The 17,949-nt window shown below is 39.1% G+C and overlaps 1 protein-coding gene across 1 annotated transcript in view; it reads left to right on the top strand.

Moving 5' to 3' along the window:
- JARID2 (jumonji and AT-rich interaction domain containing 2) overlaps positions 1 to 17,949 on the top strand; it is a 205,152-nt gene that overhangs the window by 150,042 nt on the left and 37,161 nt on the right. Inside the window, exon 8 of the mRNA XM_088471638.1 lies at positions 16,466 to 16,962. Within this exon, the coding sequence (XP_088327764.1) occupies positions 16,466 to 16,962 (497 nt within the window). The remainder of the gene's footprint in view (positions 1 to 16,465; positions 16,963 to 17,949) is intronic.

The following is a 17,949-nucleotide window of genomic DNA, read 5'->3' as shown; positions in this document are numbered from 1 at the left end:
GGAAGATGTTTTGGTACCATTCTTTATTCATGACTGTGTTCTTAGGTAAATATGTGAGTGACCCACTCCCTTGGCTGAGAAGCAACCCCACACATGAATGGTCTCAGGATGCTTTACTGTTGGCATGACACTGAACTGATTGTAGCGCTCACCTTTCCTTCTCCGGACATGCGTTTTTCCAGATGCCCCAAACAATCTGAAAGGGGATTCATCAGAGAAAATTACTTTACCCCAGCCCTCAGCAGTTTAATCCCTGTACTTTTTGCAGAATATCAGTTTGTCCCTGATGTTTTTCCTGGAGAGAAGTGGCTTCTTTGCTGCTCTTCTTGACAGCAGGCCATCCTCCAAAAGTCTTCGTCCTGTGTCATGGCTCTTCACTATCTATTTTAAACCTAGATAGTGAAGAGCCAGCACCTAGGAAGGCTCCAGTGTTCAAGCGCCAGAAGGTCGTTAAGGCTGAGTTTCCCAGATCTGAGCAACTCTCTGAACTTTTGGGGGAAGCATGGAGTTCTCCTGATAGACGATTCCATGTTACAAATAAGGGTACAGCTTTATACCCCTTCCCACCTGGTGAATGTGCTAAATGGGAAGTTCTGCCTACTGTGGATGCTCATGTGGCACATCTGGTTAAGAGCGCCATATTGCCCATACCATCTGCATCCTCCCTTAAGGATCCTACAGACTTGAGGCCTGTCTCAAGGCAGTTTATTTTCTCTGTCAGGAGCTGTTACCCGTCCAGCCATAGCTACGGCCTGGGTGTCCAAGGCCATTGAAGAATGGACAAGTGCACTGGAAAATACTCTTCCAGAGGCTTCCAGGGAGCAGCTGACATTTATCTCCTATATCAAGGAGGCAGCCTCCTATTGGGGGGAGGCGGCATTAGACGCCATCATTCTGCCGTTTGCTGGAGGCATACTGTTTGGCACAGAATTGGATAAGATTGTGGCTACTCTGGCAGCTTCTAAAGCAGCCGGTCTGCCTTCAATGACTAGGCCTAGGCAGTCGTCATTTCAAGCCTTTCACCTGCAAGGAGAAGCGAAAGGACTGGCTTCCTTTAGGCCAGGGATGGAGAACCTCAGGCCAGAGGAGCCATTTAGTATGGCCCTCTGAGCTTTTTTCCCCTAGCCTCATCTGGCACCCTGCAGCCAGAATCTATGCAGCAGTGCAGCCTGGAACGTCCTTAGGGCTCTTCAAATGGTTACACAGCTGCCCTTACAGCTCCCCAGAGCAACCTCCGGATGCTCCGGGCATTGCTGTAATCACCAATTTATTTATTTATTTACCAATGTATGTGACGTCTCACGGAGGGTGCATGGCCTGCATCGGGCCCGTGAATAATGTTATATATATTAAAATGGCCCTCAGAAGAAAAAAGATTCCCCCACCCTGCTTTAGACAATCCAGTTCTCGTAGGATACCGCAAGCTAAGAGATCTTGGGCAATCAGATGTCCGCATTCCAAGTCAGATGACAAACCCTCGGCCTGATGGGGTGGGCCTCCTCCTGGGTTTTCCCAGGGTGGGAGGCCGCCTTCAGTATTCAGATACCTGGCATCAGACCACAACAGATGCATGGGAACGAGATGTGGTCTCTCAAGGGTACGCCCTGACTTTCTGGAAGGGTCCCCCGCAAAGGTTTTTATGCACAGTTCCTTCTTCAGAGTCTACCAAGGCCTCAGCCCTCCAGCAGGCCATTCGTTCCCTGCTGGTTTCAGGGGTGATAATCCCAGTTCTGTTAGATCAGCAAAGAAAGGGTTATTATTCCAATCTATTTTTGATCCAAAAGTCCAATGGGTCCCACCGGCCTATTCTGAATCTGAAAGGCCTCAACAGATTTATCCGGGTGCCCAAGTTCATTATGGAAACTCTTCAGTCAATTGTTCTGGCAATGGAATCGGGGGATTTTATGGTGTCCTTGGACATTCAGGATGCGTATCTGCATGTGCCAATTACGCCGGTATCCAGCCTATTCCATGGTGGAATATGCTCAGTTCCACTCCAGACCACTGCAACATCTGATCCTCTCCAGGTGTAGCAGGGAGTATCAGTTATTAAAGTCAGACGATCCGTTTTTCTCCAGAGGTTCGGCTTTCCCTCTCATGGTGGCTGCAGATGTTTCGTCTAAACAGGGGTCGCCCCTTCTGGATTCCAGATTGGTTGCTCTTCACTACGGATGCCAGCCTCTGCGGATGGGGCGCAGTGACGGGTCGTCACACTTTTCAGGGAAGATGGACGACCAAGGAGGGTCACCTTTCCATAAACATCCTGGAACTTCGTGCAGTATTCAGGGCACTCGTTCAGGCACAGGCTATACTAAAGGGCAGGCCTGTCCAGATACAGTTTGACAACGCGACTGCAGTAGCCTACCTCAACCATCAGGGAGGCACTCAAAGTCTGTCACTCAATGCGGAAGTGACAAACATTCTGGTCTGGGCAGAATGTCATTTTCCTGCAATTACGCCAGTATTTATACCAGGAGTCCTCAACTGGGAAGCGGACTTCCTAAGTCATCAGGATATACACGCTGGGGAATGGGCTCTTCATCCGGATGTCTTTCAGATCCTAGTGGACAAGTGGGGACTACCAGAGGTAGACCTCCGGTAGCTCCGTGGGATTTGTCTTTGGTTCTCAGGGCTCTATAGGCTCCCACATTTGAATCCCTGATATCAGTAGACCTCAAGTGGTTGACAGCGAAGACAGTTTTTTTTTTTCTCGCTATATTTTCTGCTCGCAGGGTCTCTGATTTGGTAGCCCTTTCTTGTCGCTCTCCCTTTTTGACTTTTCACCAGGATAGAGCTGTTCTTCGTACCAGGGCGGGTTACCTTCCTAAGGTAGTATCCCGGTATTCATGTAAATTAAGAAATTGTGGTTTCAGCCTTCCAGTCTTCAGACCTCTCTGTAGGTGAAGCTTCTCTGAATGTGGTGCGTGCCCTACATATCTACGTGGATCGTACCAACTCCTTTAGGAAATCGGATTCTCTTTTTGTGTTGTATGGCTGTCATAAGCGAGGCTGGCCAGCTAACAGACTCTGGCTAGATGGCTTCGTATGACGATTTCTCAGGCTTACACACAAGCGTATCTCTCTGTTACAAACACAGTAATAGCACATTCTACTCGATCTGTGGGACTATCGTGGGCGTTTCATTGTGGTGCCTCTGCTGATCAATTGTGCAAGGCAGCCACGTGGTCTTCCATCCACACTTTTCTGAAATTATATGCCTTTGATACTTTTGTGTCTCAGGATGCTTCCTTTGGGTGCTGGATTCTCCTCTCTGCTAAACAGGAGCGTGCCCATCCTTGAGGGAACTGCTTTTGGACATCCCCAAGGTAATTCCTGTGGACCCTATGGAACCCGAAGAATAAAATAAGAGTTATGGTATAACATATCTTTGTTAACTCTTCTTTGAGGTCCATAGGTCTACAAGGCACCCACCCTAACACACCTGGTTGTTGTTGGGTAATTTTTTTTCTTTGTATGTCAATGATTTCCTCTTCTTAGAGTGTTTCTGGTGTACAATTGTCCTTCCTTCTCCTCTTTCCTTCTCTTGCCCTTTGGCTTGTTAACAAACTAAATGCCTGTTTCCAGGGGTGGGGTATATATGGAGGAGGACGCAGTGCATCCTGGGAGTTAAAGCTTGTAACTGTTTGGTGCCTAGATCACTCCAACCTAATACCCCAAGGTAATTCCTGTGGACCCTATGGACCTCGAAGAAAAAGAGTTAACAAAGGTATGTTATACCATAACTCTTATTTTCCATGTACATTAACAACTCGTGTGTATTCCTATTTAACAGACACGTACTAAATTGAGCATTTAAGACTGTTCACTTGACATTCCTTACATAATATTAAGATTATTTTTGAACTTCTGCATATTGTGATAAAGATACAAAGGAACTACTAGTTTGAATAACTAACCCGTTCTGTCCTTTTGATATTAATTTGTTCGTTTTGGGGGTTTCTGCGCAAATGTGACTTTTAAGGTTTTCTCAAGGACGCAGGCACACAGGCCGACATATTTTGCTAGTCATGCTGTGTCCTATACATTGTTTCTTTCTGTCAGTGTTCTGTTCTTTTCATACACTTGCTCAAACATTGTTTGATTCGAAGAAGGGCCATGTACTAAGATGGCACATAAATTGCAAGTGCAAGATCTATTGCTGTTAAGCACCAAACTGTGGTTATACCTCTTAAATGGATACTTTATAATTGATGATGAAACAGCCAAGATGTCTTCCATTAATGAACCACAAATTGTGACAAGGATCCCATCTTTTTTTGGATTGTTTGAAACCCAGAATGACATATTGTCTTCTGTCTGTGTGTTTAATGGATAGGGTGGTGAGGGGTCTCTAAGATCCTTGCCTACTATACCAAGTGAGAAAACACATTTATTCTATTAAAATCTATTTTAAAAAAAATAACTCCTCAAACTTTTATTTACAACTTTATAAAATAAAAACCTATTTTCTTCTTTCTGGAGTCAATATAGTCCACATGTGTATAACTGTAAATACAGATTACATAATAAACTCTATGGAGTCATAGTCTCCATACAGAAGTACACGAGCGCTGCAGGCTTACACCAGCCATTTGAAATTCATGTGCCTGTTTAAGAATACTAGCTATTAAAATCTTAGTGCAAGAGATTTCCCAAGCACATCTCTCAGTGTCACATTATCTATGTTATCTCAGGCCAGAAGGATAGGTAAATAAGGGCACATCTGTAGATGGTTGTATGTCTATTTAATACCAGATGATGGCAGGTGATCGGCCCTAGTGATTTGCCATTGACAAAGCCACATGTCCTATAAAACTGATGTTTTGCTTAATTTTAGTACATAGTTTCCTCATTCTTACCCCCACACTTTCTGTATGTCACACCATTTTTTATATATATATTTTTTCAAACCGTTTTTAAGGTTTGCAGCTTAAAAAAATTAATTCCACAACCTGGGTAAAACATGTTCTTCCTCTTTTGTACAATAGCTGAGATATGATTCAGTACATAATCATACTTGGTGCCTGATATTAAGCAACTAAATCCGATTGGCTGCTCAGCGGTCTGCTGATGTTTATACCTCTCGCATATCTGACCAGACAGACAAATAACAACACACTGTGTGCTACTGTTTGGCTGTGCATTTTTTCTTTGCTTTTTGTAACCTAATATAAACATATATTAATCTAGTATATGCAGTCTTAAACTGCATGTTAAAGGCACTAAGGTTGATTCAGGTTTTGAATCATACATCTATTCTTCAATAGAATGCACGTATGTGTCAGCACAGACCCCATAAATGGCAGACATATAGGGCCGTATTCAATTAGTTTCGCACACGCGATACTTTTTCACATGCCGCACTTTTCGCCAACTTTGCGTGTTTTAGCCGCCGAAACTTATCGTGCGTGCCCCCGCTATTCGCCGTATTCAATTCCAAAGGACGCAAAAACGCGCCCCGGCGAAACTCAAACAGGCGAAAAGTGCTGCCAGAAATTAGGAAATCAGCCTGACACCCCCCAAAAGATCATAGTTTTTGGAAAAGAGAAAAAGAAAAGACTCCTATCCGGGCACACTCCTGTACTGTATTGTTAGCTACAAATTAGTAATAGAGGATTGGACAAACAGGTGTGGAGGTCATTGTCACATGCGAAAATTACAATAGTGTCTCAATTAGCGGACAATCCACCATATATTAACCTATTGCTGTTGTTAATATATCAGAAATTGATGTATTAATAATGTTAAAACTAAAGTTTATTAGTATCTTTTAAAATTGAAACATAGGCACTCAGGATAAACCTATATAGACATGAACAGCATGAAAAAAATATAGAAACATAAATAGTGTATAATATACTAAATCTATTAACAGTGATCCACTGTGTTTATACCTATATAGCAATACTGAAGGTATTAATTGATAATATACACAATTGAAATAGACAATTCATCAATATACCACCCTGGATAGTATACGTATCTAAATACAATATCTCAATAGTAATAAACCATACACATGGTATATCTAGTGAAAAAGGTCCCTCAATGATCTACCAGAACCAGTAAATTGATTGATGAGGTAGAACTGACTCAACCTTCTAACATGGTATTGGTAATGGTGTAATACACGATTGTCTAGGATAAGATATTCTAATATTAAGTGGATCAACCTGTACATTAAATATACAGATAACGTATGAAGATAAAAAACATATATCACAATTTACATATAAATGCAAAAAAGGAAACAAAAGGCGAAATAATAATAAACAAATACATAGAACATGAAAGAGGTATAATAATACCTCAATGTTAAAATGCTGAACACCACGGATACCACCTATATATGTAATATGGTGGTGTTTAGAGGCGTCCCTCTATTCTAATCTGGGAGAGTACATATGGTACTAAATATTTTCCTGATAGAGATACAGGTATAGAGTGGTGTACTAATATGCCCGGGATCTGCTGTTGCCTGTCATATATATTAGAGGACAGGGAATGAGAGTCCTAGGAACTGGCACCAGAAATTAGAAAGCTGCTTCTGCTGTTACAGCCCAGTCTAGCTTGTATCCCTGTTGCCGTACAGCAGCGCAGGGAATCCAAGCAGCTGGCTATAATGAGAGAGCAGGAAAAAGTGGAAGGAAGTACCTGCCAGCAATATCTCCCATCTGTGTGATCGTCCGTGGTGCAGGGGTCCAGAGTGCGCACTGTGGAGCCCACCAGCAAACTGTCCGACGCACGTTTCGCCGGGGCTTTGTCAAAGGAAGCACAATGCTGTCATGTGCGTGCCGGGTATAAATAGCACCGGCTGTAAGCTGATAGGTTACTAATTTATATTGGCAGCATGATCCACCAATAGACATATAGTATTGGATAAAGGGGAGGAAGCAGTATATGCTGTCCGGCTAATATCGTCTGTCTCTTAATCACGGAGCTAGCCTAAATTGTCAGCTGTATCTACAGCGCTGCTAATCTGGCAAGTTATCGTTTTTGTCACCCAAACCTATATATAGAAAAATTGTTATGACAATAAAACATAGCCCACTATGTACTACAATTGTGTCTATAATTAAATTGTCACTTAAAATGGAAAAGCAATGTTAAATGAACATATAGTGATGAATAGCTGTATTTAAATTATACAAAAATATCCACCAGTGTAATCTTGTTATTTATAACTAAAATAATAATCTATGGCTGAATAAAGTGTCAGCTAGATCCATAACATTAGAATCTTATAATAATAGAAATCTTTGTTAGAAACGCACTGTTACTAATACAAACCCCTTATGATGGATTTATTATCACACACATATTGTGTCAGTGTGCAGTATGCTACATTCTATATTTACTAATATTTAACATGTATTATGAAACTATGATGCATTTACTGCAAATACATATAACTGTTGATACCGCATAATGGAAATATAGAAAGCTGTGTTCCCACATGTGTCCTAAATTATGAATTGATTAATGTATTTGTAAGTGATTGTGACAGTAGTGATAATATGTGAATGTAATGATCACGAATAGTGTGCATTCTTAGTGAATATAATAATGGACAATATTACTAAAATTATATTATAATATAATGACTATCAAAAATATATAAGGATCGTGTTAGGAGCATTTTTAAAAACCAGAAATGCAATAATGTGAAAATGAAAAGTAAAACAAAATTGAAAGTGATGTTAATGTGTGATATAATAGAATTATATATTTAATGACATATATGAAATAACTATAAATTGTGATACCTAAGTGTAGTACTTAAATTATGAGAATATTGTGACAATAAAAATAATAATAAGTAAAAAATATAAAATATTAATAAGAAAAATATTTTTAATAAGATAAAAAGAGGGGGTGAAATTAAGTAATAAAATGTGATTGTGTTTATTTAACTTAAGTCAATAATCTATATCAGAGTCAAAAATGGATCTCAGCTGATGTAAAAAATAGCCTAAATATCAAGAAAAGGGCTGTAGTTGATTTTTTCATTCATCCCAAAAGGATTAACTGAGCCCATACGAAAAGTCCATTCGCATTCCCTTTTTAAGAGTTCTCGAGTGAGATCTCCTTTTCTGATATTCATTGATACCTTCTCAAGACCAAATGCTTTCAGGTCTTTATGTGATCCATGATGTTGTGAGTGGAAATGCCGGGCTACCGTAGTTATTTTCTTGAATTTTTGTAAGTCACTAGAAGCATGTTTAATATTCCCTATATGTTCGAGTATCCTTTGTTTGAGTGGCCTTGTTGTCATTCCTATATAATGTTTTTTACAGGTACATTCAAGACAATATATTACTGCGTTGGTATTGCAGTTTATATATTGTCGGATCTTGTGTTTCTTACCAAATCTGTCAAAAACCTCATTCCTCTTTGCCATATTGGAACAGGCTTTACACAGACCACATGGGAAAAACCCTGTAATACCTGGTTTCCTTTTGTTCTCTGTCGTGAAATGACTGTGTACCAGCATGTCTTTTAAATTTTGTGCCCTACGCCAACTAATTTGAACTGTTGGGTCCAGATGTTTGTTAAGATCTAGGTCATTCATTAGTATGTCCCAATGTCTTTGTAAAATTGTTCTCAAAAGTCGCCATTCTTCGCAATAGTTTCCAATAAAGCGTATTTTGTTTGTTGCCTTTTCCGGATCTTCTCGGCTATTGGTTGGAAAAATTAAGGTGTATCTATTAATTCTAGAGGCAGTGTGTCGTGCTGTTTCGATTGATTTTTTGCTGTATCCTCTACATATTAATCTTTGTACCAAAAGATCACTTTGAATGTTAAATTGATGTCGTAAGTGTGTGTCAACAAAAATGCTTGCTTGCTCACCCAGCCCTCCTATGCCTGACACTATGGGTCTTCCCGGGGGTTCCTGTTGGTTCTTATGTACCTTTGGAATTAAATAGAACGTCGGTACCTTCGGATGGGAGACTTGTAAAAAATCATATTCATGTTTGGAGATAATGTCCATGGTTTTAGCGTTATCAATGATTTTTTTGTACAAAATGCAGAAGTTGTCAGTTGGATTGAACAATAGATGTTTATAACATCCTTTATCTCCTAATTGCCTCTCTGCCTCTTTGAGATAAAGATCAGCAGGCCAAATCACAACATTCCCACCCTTATCAGATGGTTTTATAAGGACGTTGGGCCAATTTCTAATTTCTTTTAGTGCTTGTAATTCTTCAGCATTAAGATTTTTCTCTTCTCTTTGCTGAAGTTTTTTGTTTTTATTGAAAACAAGATCATCCAAGTCTCGTGATACCAGATCTGAGAATACGTTTACCTCTGGGCAATTGGTGTTCTGAGGGTAAAAAGATGATTTCCTTCTACAGATCGGTCTCTTCTCGTTATTTGGGATGGTACAGTAGAGAAGTTTCATGAGTTCATGGGAAAGCTGAATGACAATAAGCTTAACATGAAATTTACGTATGAAATTAGTCAAGAAAGCATTACGTTTCTGGATCTCAGATTATGGATTGACTCAGAGGGAAATTTAATGTCTGACCTCTACAGAAAACCAACTTCAACCAATAGCCTTCTACATCACAACAGCTGCCATTTTCCACCTACTATCTCAAACATTCCGAAGGGTGAATTCATGAGGCTGAGGAGAAACTGTTCCAACGATCATCAATTTAACATTCAAAGTGATCTTTTGGTACAAAGATTAATATGTAGAGGATATAGCAAAAAATCAATCCAACAGCATGACACACTGCCTCTAGAATTAATAGAGATACCTTAATTTTTCCAACCAATAGCCGAGAAGATCCGGAAAAGGCAACAAACAAAATACGCTTTATTGGAAACTATTGCGAAGAATGGGGACTTTTGAGAACAATTTTACAAAGACATTGGGACATACTAATGAATGACCCAGATCTTAACAAACATCTGGACCCAACAGTTCAAATTAGTTGGCGTAGGGCACAAAATTTAAAAGACATGCTGGTACACAGTCATTTCACGACAGAGAACAAAAGGAAACCAGGTATTACAGGGTTTTTCCCATGTGGTCTGTGTAAAGCCTGTTCCAATATGGCAAAGAGGAATGAGATTTTTGACAGATTTGGTAAGAAACACAAGATCCGACAATATATAAACTGCAATACCAACGCAGTAATATATTGTCTTGAATGTACCTGTAAAAACATTATATAGGAATGACAACAAGGCCACTCAAACAAAGGATACTCGAACATATAGGGAATATTAAACATGCTTCTAGTGATTTACAAAAATTCAAGAAAATAACTACGGTAGCCCGGCATTTCCACTCACAACATCATGGATCACATAAAGACCTGAAAGCATTTGGTCTTGAGAAGGTATCAATGAATATCAGAAAAGGAGATCTCACTCGAGAACTCTTAAAAAGGGAATGCGAATGGACTTTTCGTATGGGCTCAGTTAATCCTTTTGGGATGAATGAAAACATCAACTACAGCCCTTTTCTTGATATTTAGGCTATTTTTTACATCAGCTGAGATCCATTATTGACTCTGATATAGATTATTGACTTAAGTTAAATAAACACAATCACATTTTATTACTTAATTTCACCCCCTCTTTTTATCTTCTTAAAAATATTTTTCTTATTAATATTTTATATTTTTTTCTTATTATTTTTATTGTCACAATATTCTCATAATTTAAGTACTACACTTAGGTATCACAATTTATAGTTATTTCATATATGTCATTAAATATATAATTATATTCTATCACACATTAACATCACTTTCAATTTTGTTTTACTTTTCATTTTCACATTATTGCATTTCTGGTTTTTAAAAATGCTCCTAACACGATCCTTATATATTTTTGATAGTCATTATATTATAATATAATTTTAGTAATATTGTCCATTATTATATTCACTAAGAATTCACACTATTCGTGATCATTACATTCACATATTATCACTACTGTCACAATCACTTACAAATACATTAATCAATTCATAATTTAGGACACACGTGGGAACACAGCTTTCTGTATTTCCATTATGCGGTATCAACAGTTATATGTATTTGCAGTAAATGCATCATAGTTTCATAATATATGTTAAATATTAGTAAATAATATAAAATGTAGCATACTGCACACTGACACAATATGTGTGTGATAATAAATCCATCATAAGGGGTTTGTATTAGTAACAGTGCGTTTCTAACAAAGATTTCTATTATTATAAGATTCTAATGTTATATATCTAGCTGACACTTTATTCAGCCATAGATTATTATTATAGTTATAAATAACAAGATTGCACTGGTGGATATTTTTGTATAATTTAAATACAGCTATTCATCACTATATGTTCATTTAACATTGCTTTTCCATTTAAGTGACAATTTAATTATAGACACAATTGTAGTACATAGTGGGCTATGTTTTATTGTCATAACAATTTTTCTATATATAGGTTTGGGTGACAAAAACGATAACTTGCCACTGATTAGCAGCGCTGTAGATACAGCTGACAATTTAGGCTAGCTCCGTGATTAAGAGACAGACGATATTAGCCGGACAGCATATACTGCTTCCTCCCCTTTATCCAATACTATATGTCTATTGGTGGATCATGCTGCCAATATAAATTAGTAACCTATCAGCTTACAGCCGGTGCTATTTATACCCGGCACGCACATGACAGCATTGTGCTTCCTTTGACAAAGCCCCGGCGAAACGCGCGTCGGACAGTTTGCTGGTGGGCTCCACAGTGCGCACTCTGGACCCCTGCACCACGGACGATCACACAGATGGGAGATATTACTGGCAGGTACTTCCTTCCACTTTTTCCTGCTCTCTCATTATAGCCAGCTGCTTGGATTCCCTGCGCTGCTGTACGGCAACAGGGATACAAGCTAGACTGGGCTGTAACAGCAGAAGCAGCTTTCTAATTTCTGGTGCCAGTTCCTAGGACTCTCATTCCCTGTCCTCTAATATATATGACAGGCAACAGCAGATCCCGGGCATATTAGTACACCACTCTATACCTGTATCTCTATCAGGAAAATATTTAGTACCATATGTACTCTCCCAGATTAGAATAGAGGGACGCCTCTAAACACCACCATATTACATATATAGGTGGTATCCGTGGTGTTCAGCATTTTAACATTGAGGTATTATTATACCTCTTTCATGTTCTATGTATTTGTTTATTATTATTTCGCCTTTTGTTTCCTTTTTTGCATTTATATGTAAATTGTGATATATGTTTTTTATCTTCATACGTTATCTGTATATTTAATGTACAGGTTGATCCACTTAATATTAGAATATCTTATCCTAGACAATCGTGTATTACACCATTACCAATACCATGTTAGAAGGTTGAGTCAGTTCTACCTCATCAATCAATTTACTGGTTCTGGTAGATCATTGAGGGACCTTTTTCACTAGATATACCATGTGTATGGTTTATTACTATTGAGATATTGTATTTAGATACGTATACTATCCAGGGTGGTATATTGATGAATTGTCTATTTCAATTGTGTATATTATCAATTAATACCTTCAGTATTGCTATATAGGTATAAACACAGTGGATCACTGTTAATAGATTTAGTATATTATACACTATTTATGTTTCTATATTTTTTTCATGCTGTTCATGTCTATATAGGTTTATCCTGAGTGCCTATGTTTCAATTTTAAAAGATACTAATAAACTTTAGTTTTAACATTATTAATACATCAATTTCTGATATATTAACAACAGCAATAGGTTAATATATGGTGGATTGTCTGCTAATTGAGACACTATTGTAATTTTCGCATGTGACAATGACCTCCACACCTGTTTGTCCAATCCTCTATTACTAATTTGTAGCTAACAATACAGTACAGGAGTGTGCCCGGATAGGAGTCTTTTCTTTTTCTCTTTTCCAAAAACTATGACGATATATACTCCTGGGATGCACCTCCAGTTTTGAAATATACCTAGATATGTGTATCCAATTACATCATACTCATAATTAGATCATCTCATTAACTGTTTATTTCCTGTGCAATCATTCTTTTTCCAATCTTCCCCTTCCTCCTGTATGACCCCCCAAAAGCTGCACTGACATTGGGGATCACTATAGATATCCCCGAGTAGGCCTGCTGAAGGTATTTGGGTTACTTAAATGCTTTCAATAGCTGCTAATTAGCGTATGTGCAGAAGTGGTAAAGAATAGCATTTAACAGTTTTTTAAGCTGAAAATAAGTAGTCCCAGCAAATTTGGGGTACATGAAAATGGGTGCAAGCATATTTTAAAGTTGCTGAAGTTAAGCTTTAAAAAACTTAAAAAATCCACCTGCTGCAAGTACCTGCAAACAAAAAAACACCTGGGCCATACTTGGGGACCTCCACAGGTCTATTTCGCTAGTTTTTAAGTTTGTCCCCCGGCTTTGAACTTTTTCGCCCCCAAAATGAAAGTCCTTTTTTGGGGTGATCTAAAGTATTTATTCAACCTTTTTTTTGACACAGTTTACCTTTGGGGGACTGTCCCAAGGGTGCAGGGTTTTTTTCGAGGTTTGCACCCCAAAACTCCAATTGTGCACTTTTTTTCGAGACCTATTCATAGGCGAGACTTTTTCGCAGCTTCCATTGCATTGAGTTTCCACAGTGGCGCAAAGTCTCCGGAATTGAATACGGAGGAAACTTTTCGCATGGCGAAGTGACGTCACTCGCGATACTTTATCGCAGAAAACGGCTTTTCGCACCTAATTGAATACGACCCATAGTGTTTGAAGGTCCCAATACAACATTGGTTATTATGTTACCGTATGGAATTAATGACAATTTCTGGAATTTAGAGCAAAACTTGCTGAAAATAGCTGAAGTAAAAAAGGCAGAGGTACTGATGGACACAAAAAGGCAAAAGGTGTTTAAATCTTTAAATATTACCTAATTTAATGGTTGTCAACATATTTTCTTTTTTCTATATGCTGATACTAGCATGCATATACCAGACATATACATATTATGTATGATGATATGTAACAATATACAGTCAGGTCCATAACTATTGGGACATTGACAGAATTTTCATATTTTGGCCTCTATTCACCACCACAATGGCTTTGAAATGAAACAAACAAGATGTGATTTAACTGCAGACTTTCAGATTTAATTTGAGGGTAATTACATCCAAATCAGGTGAACGGTGTAGGAATTACAACGGTTTCTTTATGTGCCTCCCACTTTTTAAGGGCCAAAAGTAATGGGACAAACTAAACAATCCTAAATCTAACTTTCACTTTTTAATACTTTGTTGCAAATCCTTTGCAGGCAATTACAGCCTGAAGTCTGGAACGCATAGACATCACCAGACGCTGGGTTTCATCCCTAGTGATGCTCTGCCAGGCCTCTACTGCAAATGTCTTCAGTTCCTGCTTGTTCTTGGGGCATTTTCCCTTCAGTTTTGTCTTCATCAAGTGAAATGCATGCTCAATCGGATTCAGGTCAGGGGATTGACTTGGCCATTGCATAACATTCCACTTTTTAGCCTTAAAAAACTCTTTAGTTGATTTTGCAGTATGATTCGGGTCATTGTCCATCTGCACTGTGAAGCGCCGTCCAATGAGTTATGAAGCAGTTGACTGAATATGAGCATATAATATTGCCCGAAACACTTCAGAATTAATTCTGCTGCTTTTGTCAGCAGTCACATCATCAATAAATACAAAGGAACCAGTTCCATTAGCAGCCATACATGCCCACACCATGACACTACCACCACCATGCTTCACTGATGAGGTGGTATGTTTTGGATCATGAGCAATTCCTTTCCTTCTCTTCTCTTCCCATCACTCTGGTACAAGTTGATCTTTGTCTCATCTGTCCTTAGGATGTTGTTCCAGAACTGTAATGGCTTTTTTAGATGTTGTTTGGCAAACTCTAATCTGGTCTTCCTGTTTTTGTGGTTCATCAATGGTTTACATCTTGTGGTGAACCCTCTATATTCACCCTTGTGAAGTCTTCTCTTGATTGTTGACTTTGATACATATACTCCTACCTCCTGGAGAGTGTTCTTGATTTGGCCAACTGTTGTGAAGGGGTTTTTCTTCACCAGGGAAATAATTCTTCTGTCATCCACCACAGTTGTTTTCCGTGGTTTTCCGGGTCTTTTGGTGTTGCTGAGCTCTCCGGTGCGTTCTTTCTTTTTAAGAATGTTCCAAACAGTTGATTTGGCCACACCTAATGTTTTTGCTGTCTCTCTGATGGGTTTGTTTTGATTTTTCAGCCTAATGATGGCTTGCTTCACTGATAGTGACAGCTCTTTGGATCTCATAGAGAGTTGACAGCAACTGATTCCAAATGCAAATGTCACACCTAGAATGAACTCCAGACCCTTTACCTGCTTAATTGATAATGAAATAACGAGGGAATAGCCCACACCTGTCCATGAAATAGCTTTTGAGTTGATAGTCCCATTACTTTTGGCCCCTTAAAAAGTGGGAGGCACATATTGAAACTGTTGTAATTCCTACACCGTTCACCCGATTTGGATGTAATTACCCTTAAATTAAATCTGAAAGTCTGCAGTTAAAGCACATCTTGTTTGTTTCATTTCAAAACCATTGTGGTGGTGAATAGAGGCCAAAATCTGAAAATTCTGTCAATGTCCCAATATTTATGGACCTGACTGTATATATAATGAGGGCTGCCACAAGTTTTTGGTGGTTTAAGCAAATTACATCAAGTGAAGCGTGGCATGCAAGGATGGGATCGTTGGTTGGTTGGTGGGTGGGTGGGTGGTTTCCCAATGCTCACTTCCAATAATGCAGACAGATGCACTTAATACCTTGTACAGAATATACTAGCTTAATACCTTGTACAGAATCTACTATTTTTGTGAATCTAGGACAGCTTAATCACATTCTTTATATTGACTGAGGCCTACAGTTTGCGACAAAGTCAAAAGTATTCAAATTGTGGTATATTAGAAATCAGAAGCCACGGGTGTAAGATGTGCTAGCACCACGCAAACTGCAGGCCTCAGTCACTACAAAGAATACGATTAAGATGCCCTAGATTCACAAAACTAGTTTATTGGCAAGCTTTGGAATAGTATATTCACTAAAGGGAGCTTGCACTACCTATCCTATCTATAAGACATGAAAGCTGCCTTTGCCTTTCAGTGCTTATTTTTATCATTTTGGAAGTAAGGAGCAAATAGAGTTGGTTTTAAAAAGAGTCAGTGCAGACCATAGTTTAAGTCACAAAAATTGTTATTCTATCTGGAATTGAACAATGCATCCAGCTAGGCACTAATCCAGATGCTTGGCAACACGTTAGGTATTGCAGTGCTAAAAGTTGTTTATTCCTTTGTATTCTAAGTCTCAGACACCAGCACTGTGTTGCTTTTAATACTACCCAAGAAACCACCAATTCTTTTTTCTAATGGTGTTTTTTGTTTCCCTCACAACCTCCACATAGGAGGCTGTGAGCTAGATCTGGCTCAGTTTTTCCAACTCATCAATGAAATGGGTGGCATGCAACAAGTGACGGACCTCAAAAAGTGGAACAAACTGGCAGACCTGCTTCGCATCCCGAAAACCGCACAGGACCGGCTGGCAAAGCTGCAAGAGGCCTACTGTCAGTATCTCCTTTCCTACGACTCCCTTTCCCCGGAGGAGCACAAAAAACTGGAGAAAGAAGTTCTGCAGGAGAAAGAGAGCCTGGAGAAGAAGAAAGGACCGCTGGAGGGGCATGCGGAGAATGCATATAGATTACACTTGCTCCCTAGATATGAGCCCAAAAATGGATTAATTAATGGAGTGGTGCACCGCAATGGCCTCCGTGGGAAGTTGAAAGAAATGGACGTACCTCTAAAAAATGGCCGACGGAGGTTATTTGCTCAGGAAAAAGAATGCACAGAGGAGGAACCTGAAGACAAAAGTTTATTTGGTGACCTACACAAGTGCGTCTACAAAGTGAGTAAAATATTCAAGCGCAAACAAAATCGTTATAGACCATTGCTGTGACAGATCATATAATACATTGATATATATTTTTAAATTGTGTCTCTTTATTAAGTTTTATACATTTTAAGAACATAATTTTAGCATATTTTGTTTCAAGACTAGTTTTAGTATTTAATATAGTAAGAGCAGTCCAGGTTCCATAGTCCTGTATGGGGAATTCATATATTTGTTATATGTAATAAGGTACCGTAAAAATCTGTCTTGTCTTTCCAAAACAAAATGGATCACAGACCTCAAGATTAGTGAGGTCTCGCTGTCCTAAAATTCAAAGCTTCATCTCTATTTATAATAATCAGGGCTGTTATGAGGAGTGAGCAACCAGTGCCATCGCCCTGGGTGCAAGTTTGAGGGGGGGGACATCACGGTTGCTATCCTGAATGCAGCCTTTTCTATTTTTGGGGATGTTTGGAGTGTCAGCCCGCTGTTGAGAAAGGTGCTGGGCATGTCCCCTGCACCCATGGCCCTGCTTCCAGTGCGTGTTGTTTGACATCATGACGTCTGGGGATGAGGGGTACCGGCCCAAGACGCCTTCGCATCCTGCTAAGGAACTGATTATAATTTATTTCCACTTGCACTGAAGTTTACATCGCTTGTACGTCTGTGTTTGATTTACACCCGTACTTACTCAGGAGAAATAATAGTATACACTTTCTCATTCACATTTGACTGTCTTCCTTTATAACACCGTTCCACAGCCATGCACACACAATGTAAAATAGGCGTGTTGCAATTGTTGTGGTATTTTCTGATGGCGTATGGCAGGTGTAAAATGACACTCCAAGCTTTAGGTGCTTTCATTCTCTATTCTTATAGGAATTGGCTTAAGAGTCAGTGAAATGTAGTAAGGACTGCTTTGTAAGTCACAGACCGATATCTCGCACTGTGGGCCTGATTCAGACCCGCTCGTAAGCGTCCGCACGCTCGCTCAGAGTGATG

The sequence above is a fragment of the Taudactylus pleione genome, unplaced genomic scaffold (assembly GCF_031769625.1).
Source record: "Taudactylus pleione unplaced genomic scaffold, aTauple2 ptg000116l, whole genome shotgun sequence".
Lineage (NCBI taxonomy): Eukaryota > Metazoa > Chordata > Amphibia > Anura > Myobatrachidae > Taudactylus > Taudactylus pleione.
The sequence above is the reverse complement of the archived record's forward strand: the minus strand, read 5'-3'. Positions and strand labels throughout refer to the sequence as shown.